The sequence below is a fragment of the Crotalus tigris genome, unplaced genomic scaffold (assembly GCF_016545835.1).
Source record: "Crotalus tigris isolate CLP2741 ecotype Arizona unplaced genomic scaffold, ASM1654583v1 scf7180000018777.2418813, whole genome shotgun sequence".
Lineage (NCBI taxonomy): Eukaryota > Metazoa > Chordata > Lepidosauria > Squamata > Viperidae > Crotalus > Crotalus tigris.
In genome coordinates this window covers 1,158,966-1,178,800 of record NW_024097195.1, presented here as the reverse complement: position 1 = coordinate 1,178,800, position 19,835 = coordinate 1,158,966, and the positions used below count along the sequence as shown (strand labels likewise).

The 19,835-nt window shown below is 37.8% G+C and overlaps 1 protein-coding gene across 13 annotated transcripts in view; it reads left to right on the top strand.

The window, feature by feature from the left end:
- PAX6 (paired box 6) overlaps nt 1-13,816 on the top strand; it is a 46,627-nt gene extending 32,811 nt beyond the window's left edge. For 9 of the 13 annotated variants that reach the window (XM_039355959.1, XM_039355957.1, XM_039355953.1 and 6 more), the window contains 6 exons: nt 3,439-3,597; nt 4,297-4,379; nt 4,929-5,079; nt 5,322-5,437; nt 10,759-10,909; nt 12,750-13,816. In XM_039355959.1, coding sequence (XP_039211893.1) covers nt 3,439-3,597; nt 4,297-4,379; nt 4,929-5,079; nt 5,322-5,437; nt 10,759-10,909; nt 12,750-12,835 — 746 coding nt within the window. In that variant the 3' untranslated portion in view covers nt 12,836-13,816. The remainder of the gene's footprint in view (nt 1-3,438; nt 3,598-4,296; nt 4,380-4,928; nt 5,080-5,321; nt 5,438-10,758; nt 10,910-12,749) is intronic. The other 4 variants (XM_039355960.1, XM_039355958.1, XM_039355956.1 and 1 more) reach the window with 1 other exon arrangement.
- Nucleotides 13,817-19,835: the final 6,019 nt, after the last annotated feature.

Here is a 19,835-nt window from a genome sequence, read left to right as displayed (position 1 = left end):
CTTTGGAAGCTTAATCCCGACATTCCCATGCCCCCAGCTTTGGTTTCTCCCTGTTTGGGGAAGAGGCTGAAGCTTCAGAGCTTGCCTTCCAGAGGAGGAAGGGGTCTGGAGGCTCCTCTCCTACCCCTGAAGTTTCTTCAACCATGGGGCACATGGTACCTCTCCCCCCAAGTCTTTGCCACGAGGCGATCCGATGGTGGGTCTAACACAGACCTATCTAAGACCATCACCTGGATCCCTCCCAGCCCCCCCCCCATCTGCTGAGTTTGGACACCCATGGACCATGTGGGAGAAAGGAGGGAGGCCTCCCATCAGCTGCCAGCAGCATAACCTTTGCTGGTGCTACACCCCAAACACCTTGGACCCACAGCGGGGGATGGGGGGGGCTTTATTCAGGTCCCAGAGGTTCACTGGTATGTGGAGCTAAGGGAGCAAAACATTTGGTAGAGGCAGGTCCAGAATCCCAGCAGCTCGGTTTAGAGATTGTGGGGCAACAAAGTGGCTGTTTCTTTTTACAGAAATGCCAACCTAGAAGTCCTTACTCATAAAACCCTTTAAAAGGCAGCGGATCACCTTTGGTTAATGTGTAGAAGCAGGTCTCTTGTCTTAGACCCTTCTCTGCCAGTTGAAGCTTACTTAATCTAAGTAGTTCTCTCTCTCTCTCTCCTCCCCCTTCCCCCCCTCCCGTGTTGAGTAAACAGGCTGAATGTGTGGAGCTGGTCTATTCACCAGTTTAGGGGTGTTCTTTCTTTCTTCTCCAGCTCCTATAGAAGGGGGGGACCCTAAAGAGCATTGAGTAGCCCAGCCCAGGGGACAGTGATTAATGATAGTAGTGCCTAAAGGTTAACATACTTCACTGAAAAGTCTGTTGACTGGGATCCTTGTGATACAATGTGGGCCACTGCACGCCTCAAGAGAATCCTTTTGTTGGGCCGGCCTGATTGTGTCCTCAAAATTCTGCCCACGAAAGTTTGCCAATCCTCCTCCTTGCCCCAAGAGTTTAATAGTTTCCTTTACTCTGCTGGCATTGTGTCCTGGTGAAAAGCAGGGGCCCCCCCTCGCTATTCAAGTGGTGGTGGTCATCTCAATAGATCTCCAAACACCCATATGGTGACCACTGGAGATGAATCCAACTGTTTAAATGGGGGAGAAAGTTGGGGTTTTAAAACATTTCAAAGTGTTTGAAAAGATCTCTACCAGATCCTGTCACAATTCTCTTTTTAGGCTTTGAAGGTTAGACTCCATTGTTGGCTGATTATTACCCATTTATTGCTCTAAAGTTGATTTCCCACAAAAATGTGTTTTGTAGGCTAGAGGAGGGTTTTTTTTTTTTTTTAAAGGCTGTTCCTTTCTTTTTCACATAACTTTCTCCCTCTCATCTTCCTTCTTCAGGACCTGTATCAAAAGAAGCCCTTGTTCTATTTTTCATTTAGCAACTTCAAAACCACTCCAAATTATGCTCTGAAAGGAAAGGGAGAGTTAATTTACTGACAACTTCTCTCCTTCTACAGGAATGTCCATTTCTTTTGTAAAAAGAAAGGGGGGGAGGGTTGAAGCAGAGAGAGAGAGAGAGAGAGAGGGAGAGAGAGAGAGGGAGAGAGGGAGAGAGAGAGGGAGAGAGAGAGAGAGAGAGAGGGAGAGGAATAAACCATTCTTTCATACACCCCCCCCCTTCAATTTTCCTCAGGGTCTGCAGACACTTTGAAAGACAGCTCAACCAGGAGCATATCTTTACCTCCAGCAGCTATGTGAAAACAATAAAACTTTCTCTTGTTTAATGATAGAAATTACATTAAAAGTGGTGGAAATGCCCTAATTAAAAATGTACCACAAATGATATGCCAGGCGCTCAGCTGCAGAATAGCATATTTAGCTACTTAGCGAACTCGCTACTATTTCTTGTTAAAATTACATGTTAAAATTTTAAAAGAAATCTTACTTTTCTCTGGTGCAACACATTACAAAGAATGGACAGTCCTTTTATCTAAATATAAAATTCCATTTTCAGCAATTATAGCCTGTTCTTGGTGATGATATAATTACAGCTGTGCTCTGTAATAGGTGTCAAGGCAATGCACACTCATACAATAGTTGAATAAAACTGCAGAACAATGCAGGCACTTTTAAATTCACAACCTTTAAAATGAAATTGACTGTGCAGAATTAAAATCAAAACTAGATAAATATTTTTTAAAAAAGATTATAAGCTTGGTTTGGCTTCTTAATAGCATTTTCTGCAAACCTATCAGCATCTAATTGATTAGATAGGAATTACTGATTATAGATAATCTCAAAAAGTGAGCATCCCTATTCTAAATATACCAGTAGGTAAATAAAATTTAATAGAAATAATATTTTAGGAAGGCATGTTGGAAAACTTGCACCATACTCATTTGAACAATACCTTTGACGTTGTGAGAAGGGGCAAAAATAATAGATTTATTCAGCTGTATTTTTAAAGTGTTTAGATATTTTGGAACTGGATGTTTCTACTTGGACATGTTTTTGATTCCCCATTGTTGTATACTGATTAATGTTTTATGGCAGCTACTTGGAACATCACTGAATTGTAGAAAGGGATAAGCCCTACCTCGCTTCTGCTACCATTCCATTTAAGGAATCCAGATTGATTTTTGCTTAGAAGTCACTGAATTGCCCTTATAACATTTCTCCTATTGGAATTCTCTGTATTCTTCAGAATAGACAAATAATTGCAATAGATACCATAGTCAGTCAACTCCTAACCATCTTCTGACCACCATACATGCTACAATGAGCACCAAAGGCCCTGACATCTACAAGCTTTCTCTGCATTTGAGTTTAGGGTCAATCTCATGAAAATTCTTGGGTGTTGGGTACCATACTTTCATCTTCTGCATTCAAACTTGATCAGAATGACTATATACAAATTCACAAGATATCTTTTCAGTAGGTCATAGACTTCAAAGGCAGCATATAATATGTTTTAGATTTAGTGCATACACAAATTTAAATCCAAATGTGAACTATGAGAGCCAGTTTGGTCTACTGATTAAGGCACTAGGCTAGAAACCGGGAGACTGTGAATCCTAGTGCTGTCTTGGACATGAAGACAGTTGGATGACCTTGGGCCAGTCACTTTCTCTCAGTCCTAGGAAGGAGGCGATGGCAAACCATTTCTGGAAAACTTTGCCAAGAAAATTGCAAGGACTTCATTCAGCCAATTTTCAAGAATCAGAGAGAGTTAAAGAGAAGAAAAAAAATTGAAATACCAATTGAGCCACAAAAGTATTATTATTCAGCATAGGTTATGCTTCTACAGGAATGAGTGGTTCGATTGCTGTATTGTCACTTTGGGATAATGAAAAAGAGAGGTCCTCAGACATGGTTGGCTGTGTTTGCTATGGCATGCGAGTTCAGCACAAACTTTCTTAGAACGGTTTCCTCTTTCTTTTGCAGATGGCTGTCAACAGCAAGAAGGAGGGGGTGAAAATACCAATTCCATCAGTTCAAATGGAGAAGATTCAGATGAGGCCCAGATGAGACTCCAGTTGAAAAGAAAGCTGCAGAGAAATCGGACGTCCTTTACCCAAGAACAAATCGAAGCACTTGAGAAAGGTGAGGCTTGTTTTTCGTGACCAAAAGTCAGAACAAGGGGCGTATAATGCACTGTTCTGCCTCTTCTCTCCTGGCGTGGTATGATCAATCTGGGACAGACATGAGATGGATGTCCAGTCTAGGAATGTGATTTTTATGATGGCTTAGAGATGCAGCAATTATACAAGCAGCAGAGCAAGCATCTGGAACTGGAAGTTCAACAGTATCCCTGTCTTTGTCAGGAGACTTTCAGCTGCAATTTTGCTTCCCGCTTTTTTGGATCATAAAATATGCACAAGTCTCAGCCCATCGTCCAGTTCCCTTGCTCCCAATGTACCAATAGTTGATTGGGAACTCATCTGATCTGAGGCCTGGATTTCACAGAGTTATCATCTGAAATTTTCTTGAAAGTTAGCGCGAGAAAGTTACTCTAGGCTTTATCTATTAACTGCTTAAAATGTGTTACTATTGGTTTCTGTCTAAACTTGATCTGTAATTATATAAATCATTTTAATATGAACCACTTGATTGGGAAGGAATCATTCAATAATAATATCTCACACTTTAAATCAAACCTGCATTATATGATCTTATTCAAAGCATTCCTCCGATGATATTCATCATAAAAGATTTAGAATGTCAAGGGCGCTCAGAATATTCAGAAAGTTAAAAGCAAATAACCTAATTTAATGCAAATTCTATGGGTTTCTTTTCTACCAGAGTTTGAGAGAACTCATTATCCTGATGTGTTTGCCAGGGAGAGACTAGCTGCCAAAATAGACCTGCCTGAAGCAAGAATACAGGTATTCAAAAGACCATACCGTATTTTTCTTCAGCTCTTGCTACCTTACTATATGCTTTCTCTCTTTCTTCTCTGTGCATTCGTGTTCAAGAAGGTGGGATAGTGATTTTCATTGTTAATAATTTAATAAATTGTTTTAATTCTGATTTTAATTGCATTAAGGGTTTGGTACATAATCAATAAAATAAATGCAGACTCCAGTGAAGTTATCTGCATCCTATTAAAGCAAGTAGCATTTATGCTCCCTTTCATCTAGAATTCATCTAAACAGATGTTCTAATTCAAATGCAGTAAATATGTACCTAAATTTCCTGTTTGGAAAGTCCACCACACATGGATAATCTTGCATGGACTTTGCTAAATTTTTTGCCCCGATGAACATGGTAACGGATGAAAAATGTGGAAGCGAATACTTCATGAAGACGGTCTTTTTATTTTCACAAATGTTTTCTATGAATCCTACAGCCATTACTGGTTTTCTTTTCTTTTCTTTGTCTGATGCATTGTCTTTCTCCTCCCTGAACTAATGGAAAATACGTTGTATTGGCAGGTATGGTTTTCCAATAGGAGGGCAAAGTGGAGACGAGAAGAGAAACTAAGAAACCAGAGAAGACAAGCCAGCAACACTCCGAGTCACATTCCCATCAGCAGTAGTTTTAGCACAAGTGTCTACCAGCCGATCCCACAACCCACAACACCGGGTAATATGCTTTAAGAAGTATATCATGCAATTACTCACCCTTTCTGGGCAATACCATGGAACGCTGTCCGGCAACCTTACCCAACATGGCGTCTTCCAAATGCACTGGCTGGGAATTATGAGAGATAGACTTTGTCACATCTGGGAGCCACCAAGTTGGGGAACGCTGCCAAAAGTAATGCAGTCATCTGATCCAAGTGTAACTAATACATCCATCCTCTCTATCTATCTATTCTATTATAGTTTCCTCTTTCACATCAGGTTCAATGCTGGGCAGAACAGACACCGCGCTAACAAACACATACAGTGCTTTGCCACCCATGCCTAGTTTCACAATGGCTAACAACCTGCCTATGCAAGTAAGTATAATCTACTAATATGCTCTCTGAGCTGAGTAATCACTGGGCAGAATCTCTGTCCTTTGAAGTTAGTAACAATTCTAGACTATAAGGGAGATCTCTCCAGGGTTAAGAGGATTTTCCATATCATGCTGCTATCACCAAGTGTGCAATCTACCCAGTATTTGTGGGATCTTATGCATATTATCAGTTTGATTTAACAAAATGGGAAAGCCTGGACTACTACTTACATCTTTTCTCACAAATAGAAACACACCCACATACACGCACATTCAACAGAGGAGGAGTGGAATTGATGCTTTGATGCTTACCATTCATCGTGCTAATCAGAACCTCTACTTTATCTACCAGTATACTGAAACATCTTTTTTGTTGTGTTTTAACTATCTTGACAGATGGCTAAAGTTACCAGTTGTTAATGGATCACTAATCTGGGCAAAATATGCTTAAGCATGTAGGCAGAAAGTAAAATTGAGATCTTCTGGTAGTTTTTATGGTTAATAGATAAGCAGTGGCTTCTGTTTTCCCACTAGTTTAAGTATGGTAACAATACCATTCTACAACTTAAACTGGTTGGCCCAGATAACTAGGAGTAATGCTTTCATTTAAGGAAGAAAGAACTATACATTGTTAGTATGAAAGCAGAAAGACAGTCTGCTCCTTAATTCTAAATGGATCAAATGTTTGATACTGTCCTTCCTACTATTTTTATCTGATCCCTTGGTGATAAAAGCACTTACATTGCTTACAAGTTTGAAGTCTGTCTATCTCAGTGTTTCTCAACCTTGACAATTTTAAGGCATGTGGACTTCAACGCTGGCTGTGGAATTCTGGGAGTTGAAGTCCACATGCCTTAAAATTGTCAAGGTTGAGAAACACTGGTCTATCTTATTGATCCCATATAGACCAAGGCAGCAGTCCACAAACTGCTTGTTTCAGGAACCTTGCCTTTATTTCAGCAAGGTGTTTTAAAATCAGTGAGCAGATGTTTTCCTAGGAAAGGTGAAATTCAGCAGCTTCTGCAGGCCCTCAGAGCTCATACGGAAATTCTGAGTTGCCACCTAGAAGGTGAACGTATAAAACTTTCAGGCAAAGATGTAGATTGCTTCTTCTGGTTGATTTATCTACTGTACATTATCTGATCCAAAACATGGACACAGCTAGCGTTGATATAATGTATTTCAGGTTCATTGCTCAGCAATGAACGGGGCTCACATTTGGTGGAAATAAATGAAATAAGAACAGCAAAGTGTAAGTGTGAACTGGTAAATAGTGATCAAGAACCAAATTGCACCTCCCTTTGCTATTCTTATGTGCTATAGGTATGGTCAGGTTGTACTGCAATATAGGATTTCCAAACCCAGATTTGGTTTAAGTTGAACAAGTTGCCAATAAATGGCAGGCTTCTTTTAATTTCTCTGGCTGGCAATGACTTTGCCATTCGAAACCATTCTGTAATGGAGCCATAGTATCACTGCCACCTCTTGATTATTTATTCATTAATTAGATTTATCTCCCAATTTGTCTTTGGGAGATGAAGCAGCTTACTTAGCATTCCTTTGTTTAGTTATTCTTCACTAAAACAAGCTTGTGAAGTAGTTTAGCATATGAGATTGTGCAAAGCTCAGAGTCACCCACTGAGTTTCCCTTATTGAGAATGGACTTGAACTTGGGTCTTCGCATTAGAATATTCCTTCTTTTAAATATGTGCTTAGAATTTTAGTGCTGTTGTGATGGTGTTGCACAGTAGACAACATGGGCAGTTATTAATCCAACTTAATATTAATCAAGATTAATATCAATGAAGTTTGAAATCATATTTTTATAATCCCAATTCCATAGGCTATGAGACCCTTGAAAGATACATTTTCTAGGCTCTGATCTCAAACAGACAACCTTGTTTAAGCATTGTTGACTTCCAAGAATCCATAAGAATTTTTCTCAGGCCTCCATGCTGTGCATCTATGCCATGACTTGTGTCCAAAACATGCAGTCCAGTATAGACTGATAAATATATCTTATCTTTATTGAACTGTGATCAGTGGTCCTGATCCAAAGAAAATTAACAAAGAAATGTCCATTGAATGTAAGCCAACTGTGATTAAGGGCACCTTGATAACATTTGAAATTGTTGTTTGAGTGATGCTGTGGGTTGTCTGAATATTTGGTACTTTCTTTGAACCTACACAGTATGGTGTAATGGAATGCCTGTTGTTATGAAATGGCTTGCCATGAATTGTCTGATAAGTTTTGGTAATAGTTCAATGTAATCTCACTTTTCCTCTAGTGAGGACAGTAAATTCAGGCGCAAGATTGTTTTGCTAGCATGATTAAATACTTGGTTTGGGACTGCATTTAGATTCCTGGAAAAGCTTGAATGGCACCTACCCTATCCATTCAACTACATTTCTTTAAAATATCAAACTGATTACAAAATTGTAGAAGAAACCAAAGTAGCATAGACATGTCAGCAATCATTGAAACAGAAGTGTAAAGCATACTCATTTTTTTGTTTTATTCAGGGGATTTTAAAAAAGTAAACGCAGGATGTCCCAGGCATAGCAGAGGGTTGAAGCACTATTTTACCTCTTAAGAATTCCCCTCTCCAAATTGGTTTCTGATCCAGCCCAACGTCTGTTCCAATTTGTAGTTTATCATAACATTCAGCCACTAGAACAGTGTTTCTCAACCTTGACAATTTTAAGGCACGTGGACTTCAACTCCCAGAATTCCGCAGCCAGCAATGCTGGCTGTGGAATTCTGGAAATTGAAGTCCACATGCCTTAAAATTGTCAAGGTTGAGAAACACTGCACTAGAACTAGTAACCCTAGTATATTATAGAAGAAAGTAGGCAGATCCTGAGAAGAGCTTCCCAACTTTTACCCCAAACAGCATGGTCTGGGAAGTGGAAGAAAGGATTTGATTAAATTATCCAGAAGCTCTGAATCCAAAAGACAAAACATTTCAACTGGGTAAAAGGAAAAAAATATCTGTTTAAAAATGTATCTAACTAGAAAAACTCATTAGTATAGAGCTGCGGTGGAGAAAGAGCTTATTAACATGCTAGCAGACTTACACCTTGCTGATGAGACACCAGGGCTATTGGCACCCTTGAAATACCCAAGGGGAAGCAGAGGATGTGAACAGCACCTGCAGTTCTAAATAGCTGTGTTAAAATGAATATTGCTGCTAACCCTCATGCTTGTAAGCATGCAGATTACTAGTCAGGAAAAGAATGCATTTCTAGGCCCTGAATCATTCTTGCACTCTAAGAAAGATAACAAGTTGTGGATATTCAATGGAGGAGCTTGAACAACTCTCTTATAGAATGCCTTAAAAAGTCTAGCACTAAAAAAAACCCCCAATATTTGCAAACTTCAGAAGTTAGAACATATGTCTGTGAACACAAAACAACTATTTAGGGAATAAATACTTTGAGATCTTTTAAGTATTTCACCCAACTTCCAGCTTCCAATTGTTGAAGATAGCTCTATGAATGAGGAAAAGTTAGTGAGACAATGAAATTATTAGAATTATATATGATTATACTTGGAAAATTTATTACGCTATATATATATATATATATATATATATATATATATATATATATATATATATATATATATATATATATATATATATCTGTAATAATCAAGCCAATAACCAAGTGAATACACACACACACACACACACTGTATATATACAGTATGTATATACATATACACAACACACTGTGTGTGAACGTACATATGTCTATATACACGCACACAACATCAATTTAAATCCATGTAATACTAAAATTTACTTCAGGAGCAATATGCATAGAATTATGCTGCAAAATGAAATATTTTGCACTTAAAGTTCTGTTTTTATCATAATCAGGTGCTGCTAAATAGCTCAGAGAGTTTCAGCTCTCATAAATTCCAGCTTCATGCTGCCTAGAAGTTGTAGGGAGTGAAATGTAGCATATATGCAAGAAAAGACACCAATTGAGAAGTGATGCCAGTGTTACTGGTACAGCTTTCATGCCTGTCCAGATGGCTGCTATTCTACATAGGGCCGTGACTTTTAAATGGAAGGCTGAGGCATGCGAGATTTGGATGAAAAATCTTTTGCACTTTGGAGTGAAATGAAAATTGCACAAATGGACTCCTCTTAGCTCGTTGGGCATTTCTTCTCTTTTGTCACCCTCTCCCCAGGTTCCTACATCTAATCTAAATGGGGGTGGATAGGGAGAAATACATTCCTTCCTTTTGGACTGAAGGAAGAAAAAACTTGCAAACTGGAAAGCTAGATGGCTATTATTAATATAGAGTACAGTAGATGCTCTGGATGGACACTTAGAACAATCATGAAAAATCAAGGTTTTCTCCTAAATTCCAATTGGACATCCTTCACTGTTAATTCCCTAGCTTATGAATGTTATGAAACATTGTATTGAAAAGTTGTATTTTTCTATTTATGAAAATAAAGGTAGAGTGGACTTTATGCGTACATAAGAAAACAGTGTCCAACATTTAAATGAAAGGCTGTAATGGTCTGTTTCCATGATGTATTTAATTGGGCAGAAGCTGGGCTGTGCCATCATCGTAGCTTGTCAACTAACCTGGAAAATTAATCTAAAAAGATTTAGGATGAACTAATCTCCCCTCTCCCAGTCAATCATTCCATGAAAACAGGGTTTGAAAGGGTTAACAGAGAAGTAACCCTTTGTCTCCGAAACAGACACAAAGCTGCAGAAGCGCCTTGCCGAAATGCAGCTTTTCTAGGCATTGTGTCACTGTTTCCTTTCTACTTTTCACCCTCTGATACCTTCACAAATGGGGTAGGGTTGGCGGTGAATGGAAAAAAGGGGTCAGCATGGGAAAGCCCTCCCTCTGACTCCATCCACAGTGGCACTGAACCTAATTAGGCCATCAATGTTTCCCCCTCCCATTATTTTTTTCTAATGGGGGGGAAACGAACTCTAAGCCTGCTTTATGGTGAGTGGGAGGACTTAAAAATGGCCTTCACATGGCTGCCTTATTGATGCACTGTCAGTAGCTGCTGGCACATGGGGGAATGTTTATTGCCCTGGGGAGAAGTTGAGTCAGTTGTGTTGGCAAACAGAGCCAACCTCTGTATGCTAGAAAATGCAACTGGGCACCAGTCTTCCCTGTTGCATCATAAAGCTCATCCAACATAGTGGAACCAATCAGTTAATATGAATGTTGCATGAGTTTGTGGAGATTACATTTGCACCATCTGTTAAAAAAAGAAAGAAGGAAAGATGAAATGATGTTTAAAGTAATGAACATTATATTGGTCTTTTTACCTGCAGCCCCCAGTACCCAGCCAGACTTCCTCTTATTCTTGCATGTTGCCCACAAGTCCATCAGTAAATGGGAGGAGCTATGATACATACACCCCTCCTCATATGCAGACACATATGAACAGCCAGCCAATGGGCACTTCTGGAACCACTTCAACAGGTGAGCAGCCAACCAATGGTACCTTCATCAGAGATAGTTTATAGGAGTGCTTACCCATGAATTGGAATTTTGATTCCTTTGGGCAAAACTTGATGACTTGTTATCAACTCTTAAATCAAAGAAGAGGAAATAACAAATATGTGTTTAAGAGTCTAATTAGATATCATTGGAGGGTATGAATAACATAATCTGATGAAAAAGAAAGCCCCATTTTGTTAGAAATTCACTGACAATATAAATCAGCACTTCTTTAACCATGTAGAATAATTGATAGGTTTTGTTTTTCTCTACTGATTTGGTGAGAGGAGGGTATCTTAATATAAAAAGATGCACAAAGGTGCAAGGTTTATAATCATATATAATATAATAGTACAGTGATAATAAATTACTAAGATAGACTTATGGCAAAATTTAATTCACTTTTGTCTCCATAGTGGAGAAGGAGATAAATATTATGGAATTCAGGAAGATAAAGCTCAGCTCAGTTGAGGAACAGATGCTATGCTTGATCTTAGCCAAAAGGCCATTGTAATGGAATTTTGTAATCCAATCCTTTTATTGTTCTAATAAATATTCAAATACATTTTTGCCTATCTTAGCTGAAGTTTCAAAGTTCCATTAGTTAGTGGGAGACTTATTACCTAATTATTATAAGCTAAACTGCTAACCTGTGCTTGTGTTGTATTCTAAATAAATAATAAACACAATTCATATGCTACCATACATATTAGCATATCATTATGTGGATTTTGAAGATTCACATTCCTTGTTACATCAAGTTTCTCTCTTTCATTTATTCAATTATTAGCCTCTTTTTAAAGAACTAATATAAAGAAAAAAACATATATGTAATTTGTTCATATTTATCTATTACAGAATTGCACTGAATACAATGTTATGTTACCTTACTTCTCCCAATCCTTCTACCATCCTGCATATCTGTTGTACTGTTGGATATCTTTCAACCAATAGATCAGCGGTTCTCAACCTATGGGTCGCGACCCCATTTGGGGTCGAACGACCATTTTACGGGGGTCGCCAAACAATGCGATCCGCCATTTTTCCCCCTCAGGGGGTGGCGCCGCGCATGCGCACCGCACACGGGGGCGCCGCCGCGCATGCGCGCCGTGCATGGGGGCACCGCGCATGCACGCCGTGCATGGGGGCGCTGCCACACATGCGTGCCGTGCATGGGGGCACCGCTGCGCATGCGCGCAGTGCATGGGGGCACCGCCGCGCATGCGCACCGTGCATGGGGGTACCGCCGTGCATGCGCGGCGCGTCTGTGTGACAGGGGTCACTGTCACACAAAGGTTGAGAACCGCTGCAATAGATGGACATAATTATATTATAATAATAATTATTATGCAAACCATTGGAAAGGATGGTTGGGAAGTGAGAGAAATATATATGACCTGGGCACTTATATACATACACGGATAGAACTTCTGCCAAGATTCAATGCCAAAATAAAACCACTTGTTCTTTCACAAAGATATCTGTGCATGCATAGAAGTGCTTGAAGTGGTCACACTGAGCATATGAGAATGCACAATACCTTAATACAGGGGTCTTCAAACTTGGCCCTTTTATTACTTGTGGACTTCAACTCCCAGAATTCCTCAGCCAGCGTCCCTGGCTGAGGAATTCTGAGAGTTGAAGTCCACATGTCATAAAAGGGTCAAGTTTGAAGACCCCTGTCTTAACACATAAGTTGTAGTTCTTATTCACTGATTTCCCAAAGTGTCCCTTGTCATTCTCTCTCTCCCTCCCCCCCATCATTTATCCAACCACTGATCTATAAACATGCACCCAAACACATTTTTTCCCTTTCTTCAAGGTCTAATTTCTCCTGGAGTGTCAGTTCCTGTTCAAGTTCCTGGCAGTGAACCTGATATGTCTCAGTACTGGCCAAGGTTACAGTAAACCGTGGGCTGATTTTGTAAATGGCTATATGGACATCAGTTGGAGGTTGATCTGTATTTCTATAAGAAGAATGGCTTTCCACATACTTCTGTACTACAACAGCATCCTATGATGTAACACATGAGGAAAGACTTTAACATGGACCTTTGTATACCGAAGGAATTATATCAGTTGGAACAAATCTTCATTTTGGTATCCAAACTTTTATTCATTTTGGTGTATTATTTGTAAATGGGCATTTATATGTTATAATGAAAGAACAATGTAGACTGAATGGATGTTTGCTTTTGTGTTGGTCATGAAGGTTTTTTTTTTTAAAAGGAAGCCATGATCAACAACCTTTGCCATGAATTAAGAGTTTTATCAAACTATATTGAATATTTCTACCAATTTGTTCATAGGTTCCAGACTATGCTACAAGTCTATATTATTTCACTGCATATAATTCAACCGGGAACAATTCAGAGTATATTTCTGTAAGGAAAATATCTGTTGAAATTTCCAAAGGTTATAAACAGATGATGCTTATTTGCAAACATAGGGTTAACTTCAAAGAAGAAAAGTTTGATAGGAAAAGAGTAGATTGTGTCTCTGATATAATCCAATTTGTTTTATGTCAAAATGTAAGTATTTGTCTTCCCTAGAAATCTCCCAGAATGATTTCTATAATAAAGTTAATTTCATTTATATTCAACAAGAATATTCTATAGATGTTTTACACACATTTTCATGCATCAAACATTTCTTTTTTGGTCAGCAAAAGTTAATTGTTCTTAGCTATAGTTGTACTACTGTTCACAGTCCAATTATTTTGTGCATCTAGAATTCATTCCTAATCAATTAAAAGTGCTTGCAAGAGTTTTAAACTTAAGTGTTTTGAAGTTGTTCACAATGACATATCAAAATTAACCATTGTTGATTGTAAAAACCATGCCAAAGCCTTTGTATTTCCTTTATTATACTATTTTATTTTTAACCTAATAGTGTGGTGTGGCAAATTTTGTTCCTTGTTAGGGTTTAACTATTTTTTTTTTTACACACACACACAAATTACTTTTGCCAGTAACATTTGCCCATTGAAAATAAACATTCAAAAGTAATTTTTATAGATTTTACAACTTATTCTGGAATCTTGGTTGAAAAGTTAACAGTTTGTTAGAACATCAGACTTATGTATGAAAGCTATAATAATAATAACAACAATAATAATTTTCCAAATTGCAATGAAATATTATATAAAGAAATATTTAATAAGGAGAAAATAGATAAATAAGAGCTACATTTTATGTTGGGTACATTTGAATTTAGAGAAAAGACTAACATTTTCTACTTATTTCAGTTAAGCTGCAATGCTGAAAACACTTATTTTCAAATAAATCTAGTTTAAAGCTAATAGAATTAAATTGGAATAGCTGGTTGGAAGACAGCAAATTTTTAGAGTTTTTTTTTTAAATTATTGAATGGTTATGTTTAATTCTAAGTAAAATTCTCTAAGGAAATGGATTCCTACATGTATTCACAAAGCACACTTTCTTAACATAATTTTGCCATGAATTTATAATGGAAAATATTTTAGTGCCCTTTGCATGTGTATGCACAAGGTTGAAAAGGTGCATTATCAAGAAACAATTAGAGGAAAGTAATAAGGATAGGACAACAATGTAGATTGTGACCAGTCAGCGAAAGTGAAAAGCTTTTAGTCTTTGGCAGTTTGAATATAAACATTCCTACATCTATGAAGGAAGTTCATTGTGATCCAGCTGTTACTTATAACACTGCAAGAAAGAAGAAATCAGATGATGTGTAAAGAAATTATGCCCTGGGACCCTGCAACTTAAGGAAACACCTCAAGCAATCCTTGTAAAAGATAAGGGAGATTCTCTCCTTCTCCAGGTGTAACTTCTGAATCAAAGAGCCGAGGTGGCGCAGCAGTTAGAGTGCAATACTGCAGGCCACTTTAGCTGGCTGTGTTCAGCAGGTCAGCGGTTCAAATCTCACCGGCTCAAGGTTGACTCAGCCTTCCATCCTTCCGGGGTAGGTAAAATGAGGACCCAGATTGTTGGGGGCAATGTAAATATATATATATATATACATTGCTTACTGGTGTACACCGCTTAGAGAGTGCTTGCACTTAAAGCGGTATATAAGTCTCATAAATAATAAATAATAATTATTCTATTATTTAGGAAAAAAATGTAGTAACCCTAAAACAGATTTTAGTTTACTGGTTCTATGAAAGCACCCAAAGGGACAAACTGCTTCCATGGTAGATGAAAGAGAGTGTAACCCAGCTTTAGTTACAGCATGCACTTTCCACATGAACTGAAATGAGGATGGTGACTTTTAATATATCTTTAAGAAGACTTTGTGAAAAACACAGCTTAGGAGCTGAGTTAAAAAAGGTGTATTCTGATTAAAACTGAAAACTTTTTTCTGACAATTTATTTTAATGCTATTTATACCAAGAGGATATTTCATATACAGAATAATGTTGATGGCTATGATTGATTAGACAGCTAATACTGAGCAAAACAATAATACACAGCAACTCCAAGAAATGCCAACAAGTTTGAAGAGAAGTCTGTCTTAGTCTGTGTTTCTGTGTATTTATACACCTCGAAAATCCCTTCTGGAACTCAGTTGGATTTAATTCTATGAGAATGAGTATAGATGCATTGCTAGTCTTCAAGAAAATCATACTAACTTTTTTTAAGGTCTAAAAACCATCTTGAAGAAAATTTCCTTGTGTCTATGAATGAGAACATGAATATTCTACCATTAACATCATTTTATGGTACATAGAAACAAACAGGGCCTCTTGAATATTTTTTCTAATCAAGGTTTTTTTTCAAATTATCCAAAAGAAAGACGAGGAGGTGGTGGAGGAGGAGGAGGAAGAGGAGAAAGAAGAAAGAAGAAATAATTGTCTTCTTTTAGGTGGTATTAACATGAAGTCAAATCCTGTCCTAGGGCATATCACAAGATCACACAGTTTTATTCCAGATTAATTAATCTTACTGCCCTCCTCTGCTTCTGTCTTTTGCATCACCTAAAACAGAATTATACTGTAATAATCAGCATGCTATATTTGAACAGGCAATGAATATGTAAAAAAAAAAAGTTTTTAACCAGCTTGATTATAGATTATCACAATGTGTTAAAGGGTAAAATGTGTTAGGTGATCTTAAGGATGTACCGTCAGAGTATTTTATAGTTAATTTTAGATAGCTCCTGTGGAACAGCTTCTGGACTATGCTTAGAAATCTCCTCAATATTGTTTTTCATTGAAGGGATCATGAAAAATACCTAAAGAGTTTGTACTTCTTGTCTTCTTCTGTCTTTTAGCTTCTTTATATCTTGTTGCTACACCTGAATCACTTATTGTTCCAGGGTGAATCAAATGCCACAACAGTTGATCAAATGCCACAACAGTTAATTGATCTTTGAGTGGTACTTGTTTCTTTTGCCAGAGGCATCATTCCAAAAGTGGTCCAAAACTGTCATGTGAAAGACTGGTTATACATTTTCCATATTGATGAACAGTAAAGGAGACATTTCAGACTCTGTGCTGCTTTAGATCCCATTCCACATTGGGGTGAAGATGGGTGTCCTGTTCCATGTGTTCTGCTGGCCTAGAAAAGGCCTGGTTCACATTAGAGCAGGGGTCTTCAAACTTGGCCCTTTTATGACTTGTGGACTTCAACTCCCAGAATTCCTCAGCCAGCATGCCTGGCTGAGGAATTCTGGGAGTTGAAGTCCACAAGTCATAAAAGGGCCAAGTTTGAAGACCCCTGCATTAGAGCAGTGTTAACATGGTGGTGCCGTGGGGGCATAGTGGTTAGAATGCAGTACTGCAGGCTACTTCTGCTGACTGCTGACTGCCTGCAGTTCAGCAGTTCGATTCTTACCGGCTCAAGGTTGACTCTGCCTTCCATCCTTCTGAGGTTGGTAAAATGAGGACCCAGATTGTTGGCGGCAATATGCTGACTCTGTAAACCACTTAGAGAGGGCTGTAAAGCATTGTGAAGCAGTATATAAGTCTAAGTGCTATTGCTATTCTCAACCTTGGCAACTTTACGATGTGCAGGCTTCAACTGGCTGGGGAATTCTGGGAGTTGAAGTCTGCACATCATAAAGCTATCAAGGTTGAAAAACACTGCATTAGAGAAGCAGAGTTGTGCACAGCTTTGTGCTGGAAGAATCTTGTCTAGACAAGACAAGGATCTCTAACTGAGAAGGAATAGTAGAGATAAAGAATGTAACACAACAAATAGCGTGAATTTCTATTCCAATTACTTTACTGTTTACTTTTTCAAGGCCACGCTAGATTATAAAATGAAACAAGCACATCATGTGTACTGAGCAAGCTCTAGTAGTTTAAAATCTAGGTGGGAAGAAGTGCATTGCTGGATCTGGTAGAATTTACAAGAAACTTAACAAGTTTCATATTTTAATAAATGGTTTCTAAAAAGAACTTTGTATTATAAGTATGATGGGCAGATACTCTTTAGAAGACTATTTTTAAATAAATATTTGCAAATTAACATTATAAAGCATTCCCCCCCCCCATTAAACCTTTTCTGTTGTAGTTCTGGAAATAGCAATGTACATTTCCAGTTTATGTGTTCTTAACCTAATTATGATTCTGATAAAAAAATAATAATTCTAAATACATTATGCTTTAGGTACATTAGTAGGGTTTTTTTTGTTTACCCCCAAAAATAGTATGAATGATCAATTCTTGACAATCCCAGCAAGCATTATTAGAATATTTATTAATTTTTTATTAATTTTTACATGCATAGAGTTGTATATTTTTTACTAGTTCCATTAATCTAATTCTTTCAAATGAATTGTAAACTGATTGATCCTTATTTGCTTGATTTTTCTCAAAATCAAATCATAATTGCAGTTCTGCTTTGCATAGGCTAGTTCCAAGTCAATGACGCTTAACCTAGTCTTATTCTTGGCAGGCAATTTCCTGTATATTTTTTGCATAATTTTTGTTACAGTGTAATTGAAGGGAAATCCATCTAATGACCTTACTATTTCAATATATTCATGAGGCTGGATTCAGAAACTGTCTCTCTGAATGGAAGGACTCTTTCTTGCTCAATAGAACAGATATGATCATTTGCACTGGACTTCCCTTATGTCACAGTCTGCTATGACCGCGAGATTTGCTTCCTTGGACTGGAGAGCTCTGCAGAGCAATGGGGGAAGTGCCTGTAAGTGTGGCAGTGAAAAAGGGAGCTCATAAACAGTGTCTCTGCTTCCCCACCCCCTCCTGCATTTCTTGCAGATGAGTCTGCTCGTGAAATGTTATGTTAGTAGACATGGAGTTGAAACCATCTCATTTAAATCAGTTAGGAACTGGGAAAGAATGCATCCTTTAAAAACAAAATTGCCAAAGGAGAAAATGTCAAAATAGGCAAATAGCAGTCGCAACATTATCATCCTGCCTTTTAGCAAATGCACGACGTTGCTTACAAATACAAAAGGGCAGGGCTTTTATAGTATGATTCCATGATGGCCATCTCGACTCTTTTGTTCCTCCCCATTGGCTCCCCAGATATAATGTTACTAAAAACATATTTTTATACCATAAACATAGTGATTCTCCAATGTTATTTGAATGCAGTAGGACGTTTGAAAATATTGCTTGAAAATGTCACTTAAAAATCAAGCTTTCAATTATCCTGAAATTTTGAATTTCTCCCAAATAATCTGAAAAAGAGAGCTCAGTACATTCATAAGCTATTTGATCATATAAATGTAGAGTAGGATTTGTATACTTATTTCACTAGTATGATTTTTTTTTTTTGCAAAGAATAACATTATTTTAGGACATCCTGTACTAATTTCAGGTTGAAGGTGAACAAACTCTCTTAAAATTAAATTTAAAGTCGAAGAACTACATTTTATTTTAATACCCTATCAAAAATGTTTAATACATAGTTATAAATGTTATCCAATGAATAAGATCAAGTCCAAATGTGGTTTTCTGGTACACGTTTTGCAGTATTTCCCAAGTAATCAGCATAATAAAAAGCAAACAAATATACAGACAGTAGCTGGTTTTCAGATTCTACCCCTACTGTCATCCAGCAATGACTTTTGACACCTTCAGGGAATTAAATTAGCCACCAATAACATGGTGTGATTGGAAAAGGACAGATCAATTAAAATAGAACAACATACATCATGTATGTCCATCATGGCTACCAAAGATGCCAGAGATTGATTTGCCCTTTTCCAATCACGCTGTGTGATCTAATTTTCTCTGCGCAACACCTGCAGGGGTTTGTGTTAATTTGGGGATAAGCTCTTTTTACAGGGGGATGTTATGACAGACGCTTAACACTGTCTTCCTTTTGTTCTTGTTTGCTTTTGTACGGCAGGCTAACAAGAGTGGGTCAGCTTTCACCTAAGAATGCCACACATTCTGTTCCATTTATTTGTTTTGATTGGGAAGGCAGAAGCATCTCTTCCTGTTATTTTCTTAAAGGAAAATATTGCTTTTCTGCAAGCATTGTGGAGGCTGAAACAGATACCCCTCAGCAGAATCTGCAATCAGAATCCATCTGAAAAAAAAAATTGGCATTTGGGGAGGGTGCATTTTCTAGAGGGTATATATGATATTTTAAACAAAAGCATACGGTCAGAAGGAATGTCTTAGATTTTGCTTCATTACTTTGCTAGATAAGGGCAACTGGAATTCAATATTGAACAGAGTGCCAAAGAAGCCGTCTTGGAGGAAGCGATGTAGAGATTTCTGATGGACAAAACTGGGCAGGATAGCTAGCATTCTAGAACACAGGAGCAAAATTATAAATAATCTTGCTAGGTTAGTAAAGTTGGCTGAAAGTAACAGAATGAAATTTAGCAGAGACAGAGGCACAGTTCAAACTTGGGAAAAAAATAAGTTAAATGCAGAGGTGTAAAACGTGCTTATTTGGCTTGGGCAACAATACATGTGAACTGGATCTTGGGTGAAAAT